Genomic DNA, 18048 nt, shown 5'->3' on the forward strand with positions numbered 1-18048 from the left:
ATGCAAAGGGGCTGGTGGTTTTAAACTACTGGCCTTGTGATTAGAAGCTCAGTACGTAACCCACTCTGCCACCAGGGCTCGCTATCCAGCTAAAAGTTCCTACAATTCCTTGTTCTCCAGCCTCAGAGTGACCGCCTTTGACAGTTCTTTTCAGGTTTAAAAATATCTGTTTCTCTACGCTACTGAATCAGAACTGACCTGAAGGCACCGAACAACAACAGTGTATATACAACAATATATATGCTTATATTTTGTGTGTGTATAAATAAATAAACAAGATGGTACTGTACTATTTATTGCAAATAAACATTCTAATTATAGAAATTTTAACCTATCCAACCATCTTAGTAATTAAAAGGTACAGGATATGATTGAAATTAACAGAGGGATGAGTTCAGGCATGTAAATCACAAATCATTCCAAATTGTTGACAAGTTCTTCTTAAGGAGGTATTGTGTTAGTGGCTACAAATTTTAGTCTTTAACTCAGAAGCTAGATTCTTTTTCTTCAGAGCACAAATAAAATAGTCCTGACTTACTTGAATAGGTATACATGTCAAGCTGTCTTAAGTACCAAATGATGGTTTTCTTCCTTCTACTGTTTTTTTTCTTCTCACTGTTTTTGCTGGTCTGTTTTACTAGAACTCAGAAACCACGATTAACTCGTACGTCTGTACCGTCATTCTTGGCAAAACGGGAGCAATCTGATGTAAAGAAAGTTCCTAAAGGCGTTCCCCTACAATTTGACATCAATAGTGTTGGAAAACAGGTACATTTTTTCCCTCTATATTATTTTGACTATTCACTGAAATATTTTCATTAATAAAACAACTTGTATAATGAATTAAATAAATAAGGTACCCTAGCCCTCCCCCTCAAAAAAATCCTTATTTTGTAGTTTTTGCTTTAATATTTAATTTTTCTGTGTTCACAATAATATAATATCTGTATTATTTCTAGGTTTAGTCCTTTTTTTTCTTCAAGTTGCTTTATTTCATTTTGTATAGGTGACCTTGAACTCAGTCATTTGCTTTCGTCATCATAACTTTGAAACCTAGGCTGGTTTTTCCTGTTAAACATACTCGTAGTCACCTTCTCACCTCCTCTGTGACATGTGTTGTGTCCCCATTATAATTTTACAAGTTAATTACTGTATTGGACAGGGTTCTCTAGAGAGGCAAACCAGATTGCTAGTAATTATATATAAATATATTTCTAAAGATAGACATATACCGTTAAATAATATACAGATAGATAATACAAGAAATTAACAGTTAAATTATAAAGCAGTGAGACACCAGCAGTCCTTCAAGGCTTGAGATCTGCCAGGTGCCAGTCCCCTTCTGTAGAGAGAGCTGGGCTATACATACCCAGGCAGCAAACAGCAAGACAGGTCCCCAGCTGTCATCAACTGTCAGTCCCCAGCTCCAGAGATGAACATGCCAATCGTGTGGGCTTAAAGGGACCTCAACTTACAGTGACACAGTCCACAGGCTAGGCATCCCACAGGTAGTGTACCCCTTTAAACTGAGGCACAGAACAAGCAAGGTGAGGCTCACCCAGCCATTTATCCCTCTGCTCTTCAGTTAATCCTACTTGTGTTTATCGGCCAGGATGGCACAATAAACTATAGCAATTACTCTATATTAAACTGAAGTTTTATAATAGAAAGGATCTGATCTATGTTTTCCTGTACACCATTCTGTCCCTAGAATGAAGCATAACATAATATTCAGGATGGGTACTGAGTAAATACTTAAGTAAGTGAATGAGAGGGCATTTTATCTTTATTTTTTAACTTTTTTTTTAAACCAGTAACTGTATCAGTAACAAAATATTTGGCAGTACGTAGATTGGTGACATTAAATATGTTCATCATATTGTTCAACCATTACCATTTAGCGTTTTACTTTTTTCAAGTAAATAGTATAGAGGATTACATTGATACTTAGAAACCAAGACTTTCTCTCTGTCCCCTGTCCACTTTACCAGGAAGTAGAGACAATTAGAGAGAGGAGAAAGACATTTTCTCATCCTTTTCCAGTTACTTATTACATCCCGTTTCTCTTATCTTTTTTTGATAATCATTTTATTGGGGGATCATACAACTCTTATCACAATCCATAGATATATCCATGTGTCAAGCACATTTGTACATTTGTTGCCATCATCATTCTCAAAACATTTGCTTTCTACTTAATCCTTAGGTATCAACTTCTCTTTTTTCCCCTCCCTCCCCACCCCCTTCCTCATGAACCCTTGATGATTTATAAATTATTATTTTGTCATGTCTTACACTGTCCGACATCTCCCTTCACCCACTTTTCTGTTGTCCATCCCCCAGGGAGGGAGTTATATGTAGATCCTTGTAATCGATTCCCCCTTTCTACCCAACCTTTTTCCCACCCTCCCAGTATCACCAGTCTGACCACTGGTCCTGAAGGATTCATCTGTCCTGGATTCCCTGTGTTTCCAGTTATTATCTGTACCAGTGTAAATCTTCTGATCTAGCCAAATTTGTAAGGTAGAATTGGGATCATGATAGTGGGGTGGGAGGGAAGCATTTAAGAATTAGAGGAAAGTTGTATGTTTCATCGTTTGCTACACTGCACCCCTGACTGGCTCATCTTCCCCGTGACCCTTCTGTAAGGGGATGTCCAGTTACCTACAGATGGGCTTTGCGTCCCTATTCTGCACTCCCCCTCATTCACAGTGATAGGATTTTTTGTTCTTTGATGCCTGATACCTGATCCCATCGACACCTCGTGATCACACAGGGTGGTGTGCTTCTTCCATGTTGGTTTTATTGCTTCTGAGCTAGATGGCTGCTTGTTTATCTTCAATCCTTTAAGACCCCAGATGCTATATCTTTTGATGGCCAGGCACCATCAGCTTTCTTCACCACATTTGCTTATGCATCTACTTTGTATTCAGCGATCATGTCAGGAAGGTGAGCATTATGGAATGCCAGTTTAATAGAACAAAGTGGTCTTACATTGAGATAATACTTGAGTGGAAGACCAATGTCCATCTGCTACTCAATATTAACCCTATAAATATATGCACATAGATCTGCTTCCCCATCATCATGTATAAATATATTTACATATATACATGCCTGTATTTAGAACTCTGTAAATGCCCTTTGCCTCCCAGTTCTTTCCTCTATTTCCTTTGATTTTCCTCTTGTCTCACTGTCATTCTCAGCCTTCATTTGGCTTTCAGTCATTCCTCTCGGTTACATTGCCCTTGATCAAACCGAACCAGGACTCTTATACCCTCCTTGCCACCGATTTTGGATCACTTATTGGTCCCTTGCCCCTGGGTTTGTTAATACCACTTCCTTACCCTCTACCTCCCTCTCCCCCCTGTACCCCCAGAACCGTTGGTCTCATTTTCTCCTCTGGATTGTTTATCCCACCTATCTTATTTAGATAGACCTGCAGAGATAATAATATGCACAGAAACAAGACAACAAAACAACAGGAAATAATACAAGATAACGAATACAAAGCAACAAGCCAATGACCCCCCAAAAAAGCCTGTAAATCATTCAAGGTCAAAAATAGTTCAAGAACAAAGTGTTTTTGCATTGTGGGGAGTACTTGAGTACAGGCCCAATAGACATTTACTTTCTATTGAGCCCTTGGTATCAGCTCCTCTTCCTTCCCACCCCCACTCCCGTGCCTCCTTGATAAATTTTTATTTTCATATCTTATACTGAATGCTGTCTCCCTTCCCCCATGATTTCTGTTGCTCATCCCCCCTTGGGTCCTGTTTTTATGTGGAGTTACACTCCCTACTTTTTTTCTTTAAACTTTCTCAATCATGATTTACTGAAGAAACAACTTCCTGGAAGCTGGGCTCTGAAGAATAGTTGAAACCCTTAATATGTGGGAGATGGTGGCTGAATCTTACTCGGGTCTGTAGTCTTGATATGCCTGAGTCAACAAGCGTTTCTTTTCTGGGTAGGGGTTTCTGGCCTGTTGAGTAATAGAAAGGAAAAAAAATACCACTTAGCAACTTTGTCTACATATTTGCTTTCAAAAGATGCTAATCTGCTGATACCAAGGGCTCAAGTAGAAAGCAAATGTTTTGAGAATGATAAGGGCAACAGATGTGCTTGACACAATGGATGGAATTAAGGATTGTGGTAACAGTTGTTTGAGCCCCCAATAAAATGATTTTTTTAAAAGATGCTAATCTGTTACATGTTGCTAAACCATGTTTTATTTCTGCATCTGAAATATACTCCAATAAATCATTCTTGTTCAGAGAATTCAAAACATTGCCTTCAGTATAGTTGGTATCTAGGAGAGGAAGTTAAAATGTGTGTTTATAGGGTATCTTTATAGTCTAGTAACAATTTATATTTGAATTACATCTTGACAAGGGAGAGCATTTATAGCCCTTAATTTTATGCTATATCCAGCACATCAGATCTCGGTGGTTGGGCTATGTATGTAAATAGGTTGAGTATTGAATGAGTTGATAGAGAACCCTGCTGGAGAGGCCCTGAAGTCAAGTTCTGGCTTTGCTTCGCTCTATGAGCAGATTGAAATGTTGCTTCCCTTCTAGATTTTTAGTTGCTTCATACATAAAAATAGAGATTTGGTTAAGTAACTTAAGGTCCTTTCTAGCTCTAAAAGTCTAAAAGAAAATAATAAATTTGTATGTAAGCATTGATAAAATACAGTAAGAATTATTTTGAAAATTATAGGACCCAATTTTTTCTTTATCATTTATTCATTTAAAATGTTTTTTTCTGGAAAAGTTTTCCATTATTAAATTACTTATATTTTTTGTTTAGTAAAGTGCCTTTTGTGTTCCTTCTAAGAAATTTTTGCCAGACCCATAACCACTAAGACTTTCTCTTTTGTTTTGTTCTAGAAGTTTTATACTTGTAGTTGTTGCATTGTCATTTATGGTCCATTCATTCATTCATTCATTTTTGACAAGGTTAAGGTTATTTTATATTTAGCTCTGCCCATTTGCTAAGAAGATTGTTCTTTGCCTCATTGAATTGCCTGGGAATTTTTGTTTAAAATCAGTTGACCAAATTTGTTTTAAGTTTACTTTTGGGAGAGGACTTCAACGGGTACGTGGAAAATTTCCTTAACCTTTAATTCCTCATGTCCTCAGAAACCATGAATTTATGTGTCTTCTTTGATACCTGCACTACACTGTTTTGAGTATTCTAGCAAAGTCTTGAAACCTGGTAGTGTATACCTGCCAACTTTATTATTTTAAAGTTATGAGGACCTAGCCTAAGTTGTATATATCCTTAATAACCAAAATATTTGCTGAATTCTTTTTGTAACAATTTTTAATGTTTGCTGTATATTTTAAGGTTTGGATTTTCTTTTCCCTATCATTTATGGGTTATTTTCACTTTGGGGCTATTATGAATATAACTAATAGGAACAAGTTTTTGTGCGGACGTATATTTTCCTATCTCTTGGGTATATACCTAGGAATGAAATTGCTAGACCACCTGGTAGCTGTGTCTTTCAACTGTCTGAGGGACTGCCAGACTGTTCCCAACAGTAGCCACCATTTTACATTGTAGTCCAGATTTCTTTTGCGCCTCACCGATACTTATTATCTGTGGTTTGATCCATATGGCTAGTTTTCATATCATATATGGTGTTATCAATTGATTTTTTTGTATTAATCTTATATACTGATACCTTAAACACAGTCATGTCATTCTCCAAATTCCTTTCCAATCTTGAAACCTTTTACATCTTTTTTACTTCATTATAATGACTAGGGACCTCTCAGACAGTACTGACTAGGAGTGGTGAGAGCATGTATTCTTGCCTTGCCCAGGCTTACGGAAAAACCATGAAAAGTTTCACTATATGAAAAAAAAAAAACATCACTATATGTCAAGAATGATGTTAGCTGTTGATATTTTTTTAAAAAATACTTTTATTCGGGGCTCTTACATCCCTTATCACAATTCATACATTCATCTCTTGTGTCAAGCACATATGCTGCCATCATCATTTTCAAAGCATTTTCTTTCTACTGAGCCCTTGATTTCAGCTCCTAATTTTCCCCCCGCCCTCCCTCATGAACCCTTGATAAGTTATAGATTATTATTTTCATATTTTTACATCATTGTCTGTTGCCCTTCACCCACTTTTTTGTTGTTCATCCCCCTGGGAGGGGGTTTCATGTTGATCCTTGTGATTTATTCTCAATTCCTCGCTGATAATGTTGTCCTTGATTAAGCCCCACTAGGCATCCTAAGCCCTTCTCTCCATTGCTTTAGTTCACTTGTTCCCATGTCCCTGGGTTGGTCTCTCTCCACTCCCACCCCCTACCCGCCTTCCTTTCTCCCACCTCCCCTTCTCCTATATTCCCCCTGGAACTATTGGTTCTATTCTTTTCGTCCCTGAATTGTTTATTTCACCCATCTTATCTAGATAGACATGCAGAGACATTAATAAGCACAAAAACCAGGCAAAGCCAAATAAAACAAGTCAAAACCAACAGAACAATAACAACAAAAAGCCATTGACAAAAAAATGGAAAAGTCTATAAATAGTTCAAAGTCTGTTTTTTTATCCATTCGTCTGTTGATGGAAATTTGGGTTGTTTCCAACTCCTTGCAATTGTGAACTGTGCCACAATGAACATTGGGGCACAGATGTCTGGTCTTGGTTTGTTTCTTGCCTTCTGGGTATATGCCCAGTAGGGGATTTCTGGCCCATATGGTAGCTCAATTTCCATCTGTTTTAGATATCACCAAATCAATTTCCATAATGGCGTCCACCAGCAGTGGATGAGAGTTCCTATCTCACCACAGCCCCTCCAGCACTTGTTACTTTCTGATTTTTTAAATTATAACTGTTGGTTTTTGTAATCCCTATTTTCATATTGATGGGAATGCCTTTCTAATTTGCTGAGAATTTTTATGTAGAATTTTGTTGACTGCTGGGTTTTTTTTTTATTCCACTGGATCAAGATTCTACGGAATGAAAACTATGAAGTCCATAAAAACTTGACTAACTTTGCTTGTTTTTATTTTATCTTATCACTTGTTAACTTTGCTTTCAAAAATGACAGTATAATTTGGATGTACTTCCTGTTTGTAATTTATAAACCCACCTCACTAGGCATCACTAAGAATTGGTGACAGAGTGCAGTAGAGCACCGATGAAACACAGTGTTCCTCTGGTTCCTTGAGGCTTCCTCACCCCACACCATGACCCAGAGCTTCCTCTCACTTTGGAGTAGACCAGAGCATGTGCACAGGTTAGATAAGAGATATGAGCTCACGGCCCATGCAGCCCCGGAGCAAGAATGGGAAGAGGGTTACCAGGTGGGAAGGGAGGAGGGAAGGAGGGGGACCGGGTCACAATGATTGACACAACCACACTCCCCATCCAGGGGAAAGAACAATGGAAACCATGGGGGAAGGGAGACAGTGGTCCATTTGAGATATGAAAATAATAATCTATCAAGGGGTAATAAGGGTAGGGTAGCGCAGAGGAGCTGATGCCAAGGGCTCAATAGAAAGTTGCTGTCTAGAAAAGAACAGTGACAACATATATGCAAATAGGCCTGCTACAATTGATGTGTGGATTGTAATAAGCATTGTAAGAGCCCTTAATAAAATGATCCTAAAAATTGGTGGTAATGTTTGCACACTTGACAGTGATTCGGATAAAGGAGGCATCTTTAATGTAAGACTTAGATGTTTTAGAGTATGCTGATAAAAAGTATATAGTACATAATGTAGTCATCATTTTGGTAAGGGACTGATTTCTGAGACAGACCACTGAAATTCTGGAGCCACTAATAGAGAAGTTAGGTAACTTCTCTAACTTCCTCCAGTTCTGTTTTTTGTTAGCATTAATTAAGGTCATTCACTTATGTGCCCAGTAGTTGTTAGCTGTTGTTCTTATTAATTGCTATAATGATAACATTGTTTTAAAGCAAATATGGCTTGCATTCAAAGTTGTTTATTTCTTTTTCTGTAGACAGGGATGACTTTGAATGAGCGGTTTGGGATCCTGAAGGAACAAAGAGCCCCTCTCACTTTCACCAAAGGAGGAAGCCGCTTTGTAACCGTGGGATAGAGCTCCTGTCAAAGGAACTTTTTGACTGTTTGAAAAATTGCTTGGAGAGCTTGTCACAGGAATTCAAGAAACTATTTGAAAATAGTCATAAGGCTAAATAACACATTTTTATTTTTGAAGGGTTTTTTTTAGAACATGTATAAAATAATGCCCTGAAGGAATAACAGGGATATCTATTGTTTTAAAGATTTTATGGTTGTCCAGAAAGAACAATTCCTCTATTTGACTTCTTTGGTTCTTCGTGTAGCAGAAGAAAAGCAGAAAGATAGAAAGTGATTATTTTTCTGGGACTGGGATTTAGTATCTTGTATCCTTTGCTCAGTTTTTAGACTTTGCCTTGGTAAACCTTGGTCTTCAGAAATATGAGTGAATCTCTTTGTTGCTGTCACTTATCTTTTAATAGTGTTTGATGTAATACGTGCAGTTGCCTTTTCTTCTATAGAGATATTAAAACAAAAAACCATTAAGATTCCTGTTTGGGGGTTTTTTAAATTTATGAGAATATCTAGAACTAATATTTTCAGGTAGTAATGAGTTAATCTAACTGTAAACCTTAGTTGCGAACTTTTAACAAAAGTTATGACACAAGGCAGTAGATAGTCTTGGTTTTGGTACTTGGAGGTGATAAATGTATGTTTACAAAGTTATCTGCTAGATCCATGATGGAAAGGTCTAGTATAGAAATATGACAGTTTGTTCAATAAATGAAGAAAGCAGCAGGTTGAAGATACCTGAGGAAGAAAACGACAAACCCCACATTATGGGTACATTCTTTGGATATAGTGTCGTCTTGGAGTCGAATAGCTACAAAAAAAATTCTTCAAATGATATTTAACAGAAGAACATCTATATACTTGAGTATAAGCCGGCCCAAATATCTGCCAAGGCACCCAATTTTGCCACAAAAACTTCATTTAAAATGTGCTGGAAAACTCAGGTTATACGCGAGTGTATACGGTACTTAGTTAAATGGATTGGGTCCCTTAGGTATTTTGCAGTAAATCTAATCACCCTCATGTCCTTTACGTTTAAGGCTAAATTTTAGAAGCTTTTAAAATGTGTCAAATTAAACAATACACTAAGCAACTCCAAGAACAAAAATATACATGTTTATGTCACAAAGAAAAAATACAAGAGTGATAATAGAGTAACACTAACCTTGTTTATACCTTTAATTTATTTTGTGTTATAAAGTACAGGGCCTTAACAGGAGAAAAAGTTACCTTACCACCAAAGGACTAAACAAATTTAGTCTGTTGTGCCAAGACGTTAATTGAGTTCTTGGATAATTGTATGCTATAAATTACAGTAAAATGCCAAAATGCAGCAAAATATCTCAACTACAAGTTACAAGATTGGTCCCTTTGAAGTGTGACCTTTTGCTTGAAACCTCTAGAAGGCATTCGTTTCTCAAGAATATATTATTGTTGACCTTTCCTGTATCAAAACATTAACTTACAGCTCCTGCTGGCCCTGCATTGTATTCTAGACTTCATTGTTGTCTCTTATGCTCCTTGGATTATTTACTGGTTTATTAAGAAGCTAGCCTGGATTCACAGTTTCAAGCTTATACCAAAGAGTTAAATCTGATCCTAAATAGCTGATATTTTGACAGCACTTCAACTTATACAGAATAATGAGAAGTGAGTCACAGAATTTGAAAATAAACACTAGTTTCTCCTATGCTTTCATTGAAGCCAAGGACCCGTTACAAACATCTTTGCAAATGTGAATGCTTACTCATACTTGGTCCAGAAACAATACATTGTAGACTGGATTTGAGATAGTTTATTTTAAAGCAAAGGAAAAATAACAGTGATTGAGCGTCTTCAGAACAATTAGTGGAAATATGGTATAAAGGTGGTTTTCATTTTCCCTTTGAGTTATTCTAAATATTACTGTAGAAAGCTGTTAATGCCATTTTTAACTTTAAAAATTGTTCCAAATATTGCCATTTAGTGCATCAAACAATATGTCTTTGGCATATTAAATGTCTGCCTTTTGTGCATCTAACTTCGTTTTCTTTTTAAATATAAATTTTGCTTTTGGTACAATTAAGACTGTTAATGTGTTGTATATATACACAAAGTTTGTTTTGATGGAGGAAAGTCTTCTTTTGGAATTGTAGCAATTTCAGTTCTCATTGTTTTGTATTTGTTTTGATTTAAATAGGATGCAATTTTAAAATCCTTTGCATCAAGGTGTATGCAAAAACATTGATGCAGTGCATCACAAAACAAAAGTTTGTATTTAATAAGGAGGTGCTTTACACTGTACTCTTTGGTGTTTTTTGGAAAAATTAGATTTAGATCTATTCTGAAACTTCATTTAAAACAATAAAATGTTACAGGTTTCACATGACTTATTCTTAGCTTAAAGATTGCATTATGATTTTAAATTATTGTACTTAATTTAAAAACCCTCTGTAGTAATTATTAAATTTACAATTTTTAATGGTTTATAAGTTACCTACCATTTACATCGGCAAATCAGTCTATACTCACACTGGTGTTCTTGATTGCTTTGACAGTTCATTTATAGCTCCGCCATGGAGAAATGAGAAACGGAAAAGAATTTACTTACCGTGTCCCGTGCCCTTTAGACGTCATTGAGCTCAGCCACTCATTTTGTGTCTTAGTAAGTGAAGTGCCCAGTGTTTTCAGGATGATATATGGCAGTCACGCCTTGAAACCAGATCTTCCATTTCTCAGTTCCTTTATCTTCTGTGACTTGAACACTACAGAAAGTAGAATTAGATTCCATTGAAGTAGAAGTTATACTTTTACTTATGTTTTCTAATCCTATAAATGAAAATTCCTAGTAAAATGTCGTCTCCATGGAAGGTTACAGTACCCTGTATTTTAGGTTCATTATGAGCTCTTGTATTGGGAAGTTCTCAAAGGTAAGCAAGAATAATTCTAGAGTGTATTGGATATTGCATGGAAATTTTAATTATCTTCAAATTAAATACTTAAATCAGATACTTAAGAATTATGAATAGCCATGCTTTAGTATATTTAGCGTGGTTTGTAAATCTCTTAAAGTAATAATCATGAGACTTAATTTCTTTGATATTCATGTTAGGTAGGGCTAATTTAAAAGGCCAGTGTTCTTACCAAGATTTTATGTACCATATATACTCGAGTATAAGCCGACCCAAACATCAGCCAAGGCACTTAATTTTACCACAAAAATCATTAAAAATGCTGAAAAACTCAGCTTATACCTGAGTATATATGGTACCCTTTTTTCCTAGTCTGCGTAATAAAATTTTCACTATAATTTTAATTGTAAGCAAATCATAAAGTACTGAATGGAAGAAAAATACTTCATTGCTCAATGGCCATTGTTCATTAGAATAAGTTTATTGTCATTGTTTTTACTAGGCTCATAATTCACAACACAGTTTTAGGTTAACTTTCTGATTGTTTTACATATATATGATAAGATTGAGAAAAAGTAGCTGACTCAACACTACAGAGAATGATTAGTTCGCATTCTGAATGCTGGCAAGAGTAGAGCAGAAAATAAATTCAGCTTTGATCAGAATACTCTTTGGAACTTCAATCAATATTACTATTTTTTACCACTGTTAAAAACAAACCAAGAGTTTCTTTTGGGTGTCAGTTTGGAATAGTCTTCTCTCCTTTTTAAATTATTCTACAGCCAACCCATTTGGAAGATGTTGGACTATTGTAGACCATTAATAGGGAGTTAAAGATCTGCTTGTAAGTTATAAGTGTTGGGTGTCCTTTTCCCTCTGTCATTAGTTTTTTTTCTATCTGAAAGCAGCTAAGCAAAAAGTTTGTTACACAAACAAAAGGCACGCATTCCAAGACTGAGATGGCCTTGTGTGATCTGTACCAGGGTAGTCCAAATGAGTTCTAGTAGGGTTCCAGTTCATACATACATAGGTTTACTCCAAACAAAAAAGTTGAGAAAAATAAAAATTTTAATGTGAGAAAAAGGTCAGGAAAGTTGTGCTGGGGAATTTATTTCCATCCCAATAATGCACCTGCTTATTTGAGGTTAGCTAGAACTATCCTAGGATTTTGGTAGAGAAACCTTTTTGCCACCATTGATCTTGCCCTTTCGGACCTCTTTTTGTGTCCCAAACCAAATGGACATGATTTGAGTCCTCCAAAGATGCCTGATCTGCTCTTTTGACATGTTATAGACTGAAAAGTGCAGAACTATCCAGGGACGGGTTAGAGTTAGTGAAATGGAAGCATCACCTTCAGAACTGTATAGCCCTAGATGAAATACACAGAAAAACAACAGCTTCACATTTTCGTATTTTTGCTTAAGATTATTCTTTTGTAGCAACACTTTTTGACGTACTCTCATCTCCATATGAGGCTCACCAACATTTTTGAAAGCTGTTGAGATTTGTATGAAACCCTTGCCCGTAGTGTTGTAAAATAAACCAGAGAAGCTCATGCAACAATTTCTAGTACTAAATAACCCCAAACCACTGGTGTCAAGTTGATTTCAACTCAAGTGATCCCTAAGACAAGATAGAACTGCCCAATGGCTTTTCCAACGTTTTTTACTGAAGCAGACTAATCTTTTTCCACTTTGGGGTTCAAACGGCCAACCTCTTAATTAGTTCCCAATTGTTCTAACCACTGCCATCAGGGCTCCTTGAAAAGCCCTCTTGCTCACAATGTTTCTGAAACATTCCCAACACTTCCCATCTCCATATTGGTGAACTCAAAACTTATCTGTCAGATTTTGTTGTACTGTGGTGGCTTGTGTGTGGCTGTGATGCTGGAAGCTATGTCACTCATTTCAAATTCCAGCAGGGTCACCCAAAACAAACTGGTTTCCAGAAAGCTTCCATACTAAGACCAGACTGCGAAGAAGAAATAGGTTGCTCACTTTGAAGAAATTAGGCACTTAAAACCTGATGGGTAGCATTGTCCAATACTGAAAGTCTAATGAATAGAAACAGAACATTTGTCAGAGAAAATGCCAGAAAATAAGTTCCTTGGGTCAGAAAGCACTCACGTGTGACTGAGGAAGAGCTACCTAAGCTGCCTTTTCAAAGGAGCCCAACATGAATGAAAGGAGTAAAGCCTGTATGAGGAAACCCTCAGGGCCTTCAGTTACTGATGGGGCACAACTCAAAATGAGAACAAGCAGCTGCAAACATCTAAGGAGAACTTGGAGTGTATGAAGTGTGACTCTAGGAAAATTGGAAGTCACCAATATGAAATGGAATGCATAGAGATTTACATCATTGGCATTAGCTGAAATGGACTGCTGTGAGCCATTTCGAACCAGAAAATCATGCTGAACTGCTGGGAATGACACGCAATCAAAAGCAATGGTACTGCATTCATCATTGAAAAGGCTATTTTAAGATCTTAAAGTACACTGCTATTTGATAGGATTGTATCTATCTAGCTTTGAGAAAATTCAACACTAGTCAAAATTTATGTACCGTTAAAAATGTGACCATTATCCAACTGAAATTGATCAAACATGGAGTCAAGATAGATTGATAATTATTGGCGATTGGAAAGAAAAGTTGGAGGGAAAGGAAGGAATCATAGTTGGAAAATATCTTGGTGATAAAAATCTCAAGATCACATAATAGAATTTTGCAAGACTATGGACTCGTAAATACTTTTTGCTCAACACCACCAATGCCAATTATACAAATAGCCATCTCAAAAAACATGAATTTCTCCAGAAGGAATATGCAGAAATCAAATTTTTACATCTGTGGAAAGAAGATGGAGAAGCTCAATATCAGCAGTTAGTACCAGGCCAGGAGCTAACTATGGAACAGACCACCAATTATCCTTATGAAAGTTCAGGCTGAAGCGAAGAAAAAACATGTCCACAAGAGCCAAAATACTACCTTGAGTCTGTCATACCTGATTTCAAAAACAGACTTCACTTATTGAACGTTAATGACAAGACCTGATGAGCTCTGGAATGAACATCAAGAATATAATTTATGAAGAAAGCAAAAGGTCATTAAAAGGACAGGAAAGGAAGAAAACATGAAAGTGGATGTCAGAAGAGACCCTGAAACTTAACTCTTAATCATAGTGTAGCTAGGGTAAATGGAATGATAAAGAGCTGAACAGAAAATGTCATAGGGAAACTCAAGAAGACAAAGTAAAATTTGCAGTGTGCAGACCTAGAGTTAGAAAACCAGAAGAAGAATATGTCAGTATTTTAAACAGAACTCAAAAAATTCAAGCCTGAAGTAGCAATATTGAATGAATGATTGTGGGCAAAATGTTGAATTATGCAGGAAGCATCCAAAGAAAGTGAAAATACACAGTCACTGTACCACACAAAGTCAACATTCTACCATTCAGGTGTAGCATATGAGCAAGAATCAATGGTACTGAAGGAAGAAGTGAAAGCTGCACTTGAAAGCATTAGTCAAAATGAAAGCTCCAGGAAATGAAACACCAATTGAAATGTTTAAATGAGATGATGAGGCACTGAAAGTATTCACTCTTCAAAAATTTGGGAGACAGTTACTTGGCCAGCTGGTTGAAAGAGATCTCTATTTGTGCCCTTACAAAGAAAGGTGACACAGCAGAATGCTCGCATCATACAACAGTATCATTGATATCACGTAGAAGTAGTATTTTGCTAACAACAGGTGCAGTAGTATATTGATGGAGCTGCCTGAGGCTCTGTTTCAAAGAGGAAGTGGAAAAAGGGCCATCACTGCTGATGTCAGATCTTGGCTGAAAGCAGAAAATACTAGAAAGATATTTACTTGTGTCAATATTCATAGTCCACTGTGGATCATTACACTATGGATAGTCTTGAGAAGACTAGGAATTCCAGAACACTTGATGGTGTTCATGTAGAATCCGTACGTGGATCAACAGGCAGTTGTGGGAACAACAAGGGAATGCTGTATGATTTTATATCAGGGTTGCATCCTCTCGCCATATTTGTTCTATCTGTATGCTGACCAAATAATTAGAAAAGCCAGATTATATGAAGAATGTGAGCCCCCGATTAAATTATTTAAATAACAAAAAAAGTGTGACATCAACCTTAGAGGAAGAGATATTAACAACCTGAGATATGCAGATAACACAACCTTGCTTGCTGAAAGTGAGGAGGATTTGAAGTGCTTGTGATGAAGATCAAGGATTGTAGTGTAGCCTTCAGTATGGATTACAACTCAATGTAAAGAGACCAGAATCCTCACAATTGGACCTATAGTAACAGCATGCATGATAAAGAAAAGGTTGAAGTCAGGGATTTTGTCATATTTGAATCCATAATCAACACTCATGGAAGCCAGAGATCAAAGGACTATTGCATTGGATAAATTTGCCCAAGACCTTTTTAACGTGTTAAAAAACACGTTAAAAGTACTTTGAGGACAAAGAAAGGTCTGACCCCCAAGCCATGCATGTCTTACTGTGATACCTCCCTTCACCCACTTTTGTTGTCCAGCTATGCTATTTTCAATTGCCACATGGCATGTGGATGGTGGACAGTGAATAAGAAAGACCAAATGAGAATCTGCATTGAATTATGGTGCCGATGAAGAATATTGATAGTATGTATCATAGACTGCTAAAAGAATAAACAGTGGCCATCAAGCTCAGAAGCAACAAAGCCCACATGGAAGAACACACCAGCCTGTGTGATCATGTGGTTCCAAAGGGATCAGTTATCAGGCATCAAATAACGAAGATATCATTGGGTGCACACCTCCATGATACGATCGTTGAGGACAAATGGGTGCATAAGCAAATGTGGCGAAGAGAGCTGATGGTGCCCAGCTATCAAAAGAGATAGTGTCTGGGGTCTTAAAGGCTTGAAGGTGAACAAGTGGCCATCTAGCTAAGAAGCAACAAAGCCCACATGGAAGAAGACACCAGCCTGTGCAATCACGAGGTGTCGAAGGGATCAGGTATAAGGGATCATAATAAAAAAAAATCTTACCATAGTGAATGAAGGAAGTGCAGAGTGGAGACCCAAAGCCCATTTGTCGGCCACTGGAGATCCCCTCACAGAAGGGTCTAGAGAACGATGAGTCAGTCAGGGTACAACGTAGCACTGATGAAGACTACAGCTTTCCTCCAGTTCCAAAATGCTTCCTCCCCACCCAACCCCCCCCTCCCACTACCATGATCCGAATTCTACCTTGCAAGTCTGCATAGAGCAGAGATTGTACACTGGTGCAGATAGGAGCTGGAGACACAGGGAATCCAGGGTGGATGATACCTTCAGGACCAGGGGTGTGAGGGGCGATACTGGGAGGGTATAGGGTGAGTAGGTTGGAAAGGGGGAACCGATTACAAGGATCTACATGTGACCTCCCTGGGGAATGGACAGCAGAAAAGGGGGTTAAGGGAGATGCTGGATAGGGCAAGATATGACAAAATAATTTATAAATTATCAAGGACTCATGAGGGAGGGGGGAGGGGGAAAAGGAGAACTTGATGCAAAGGGCTTCAGTGGAGAGCAAATGGCTTTGAAAATGATGAGGGCAAAGAATGTACAGATGTGTTTTATACAATTTTTATGTATGTATATGTATGGATTGTGATAAGAGTTGTATGAGTCCCTAATGTTTTTTTTAAAAAATAAACATCAGTCTTAAAAGAAGTACATTTTCAGAGGTAAGGATGACAAGACTTAGTCTCAAGTAGGTACTTTGGAAACTGCACGTCAGAAGAGGTCAACCCTGGAAGAAGGACATCATGTGTGGTAAAGAGGCAAAGAAAAAAGAGGAAGGTCCTTGATAAGATGGATTGACAAAGTGGGTTCAAACAGCAATTGTGAGAGTGGTGCAGGACCAGGCAATTTGTCGCTTTAGTTGCACACAGGATTGCTATGAGTCAGAACCAACTCAATAGCACCTAACAACTCGCCCCAAAGTGGCCATTAATTTCATTCTCAAAGGATGATAATGTCACCTTTATTGGAAACATTGATGGACTAGGATGAAAATATTCTCATAAATAAATTCTTTTTTTCCCCTGGAATTTTTTTTAATGTTTTATTAGGGGCTCATACGACTCTTAATCACAATCCATACATACATTCATTGCCCTCATCATTTTCAAAGCATATAAATTCTTAGAAGCCTCCAGAAAAGTTTTCTAGTTCTAAAATCAATCCTTTAACTTTCCTTTTTTTATAATTTTAAATTTAGGACTTGCTTTTATAGTATTGTATAACTCCACTCTGCCATTGAGTAGATGCCAACTTTGGTCATACACTAGAGGACAGAGTAGAACTGCCCCTGTGAGCTACTGAGACTGTAACTAGGGTTGTAGAAAGCTCCATCTTGCTCTGGGGAGCAAACGATGGGTTCTGAACTGCAGAACTTGTGGGTCCCAGCCCAACTCTTAACCACGGTCTCACCAGCACATCTAAAAAGATGCTTTTTGGGACTTTCAAATAACACCGACATATATCCTGTTTTCCTTTAAAAATTGTACTTTTCTATTTTGCCTTAAACTACCTTTATCATGTTAGTATATAATCTGTCATCTGCCTTTGATTTACTCATCCTGACTACTTTTTAACTATTAATATGCTAAAGTCCTGGGATATGGAAATGTAGCATACCATAAAACCTCGAAAAGACTAGCATCAATCATCAATCTATAGGCAGAGTTTAAGAAACCAGGACTAGTAGGATATATATATATATCAATTAATATGGAATATGCATGTTACTAGGAATTGGGGAACTTGTCAGGAAATTTTAATGTAAATGTGAGAAGTAGGTAATCAAATTTCGGTGACATGATCGTACTTTTTAGAAAGGTAACTGGCACCTAAGTTTATAGAATGGTATTCACCATATGGGATATATAACAAGATTCTTAGGGGAGGAGACAAGCCAGTCAGGGTGCAGTGTAGCAATGATGAAACATAACTTTCCTCTAGTTCTTAAATGCTTCTTCTGCCCCACCCCCACCCCATCATGATCCCAATTCTACCTT

The 18048-nt window shown here is 37.3% G+C and overlaps 1 protein-coding gene across 1 annotated transcript in view; it reads left to right on the plus strand.

Moving 5' to 3' along the window:
- The window catches only part of FYTTD1 (forty-two-three domain containing 1), a 53396-nt gene extending 42950 nt beyond the window's left edge, over positions 1-10446 (plus strand). The window contains exons 8-9 of the mRNA XM_075556286.1: positions 642-768; positions 7994-10446. Coding sequence (XP_075412401.1) covers positions 642-768; positions 7994-8092 — 226 coding nt within the window. The 3' untranslated portion in view covers positions 8093-10446. The remainder of the gene's footprint in view (positions 1-641; positions 769-7993) is intronic.
- The last annotated feature ends 7602 nt before the right edge of the window (positions 10447-18048 follow it).

Source organism: Tenrec ecaudatus, chromosome 8, assembly GCF_050624435.1.
Source record: "Tenrec ecaudatus isolate mTenEca1 chromosome 8, mTenEca1.hap1, whole genome shotgun sequence".
Classification (NCBI taxonomy): domain Eukaryota; kingdom Metazoa; phylum Chordata; class Mammalia; order Afrosoricida; family Tenrecidae; genus Tenrec; species Tenrec ecaudatus.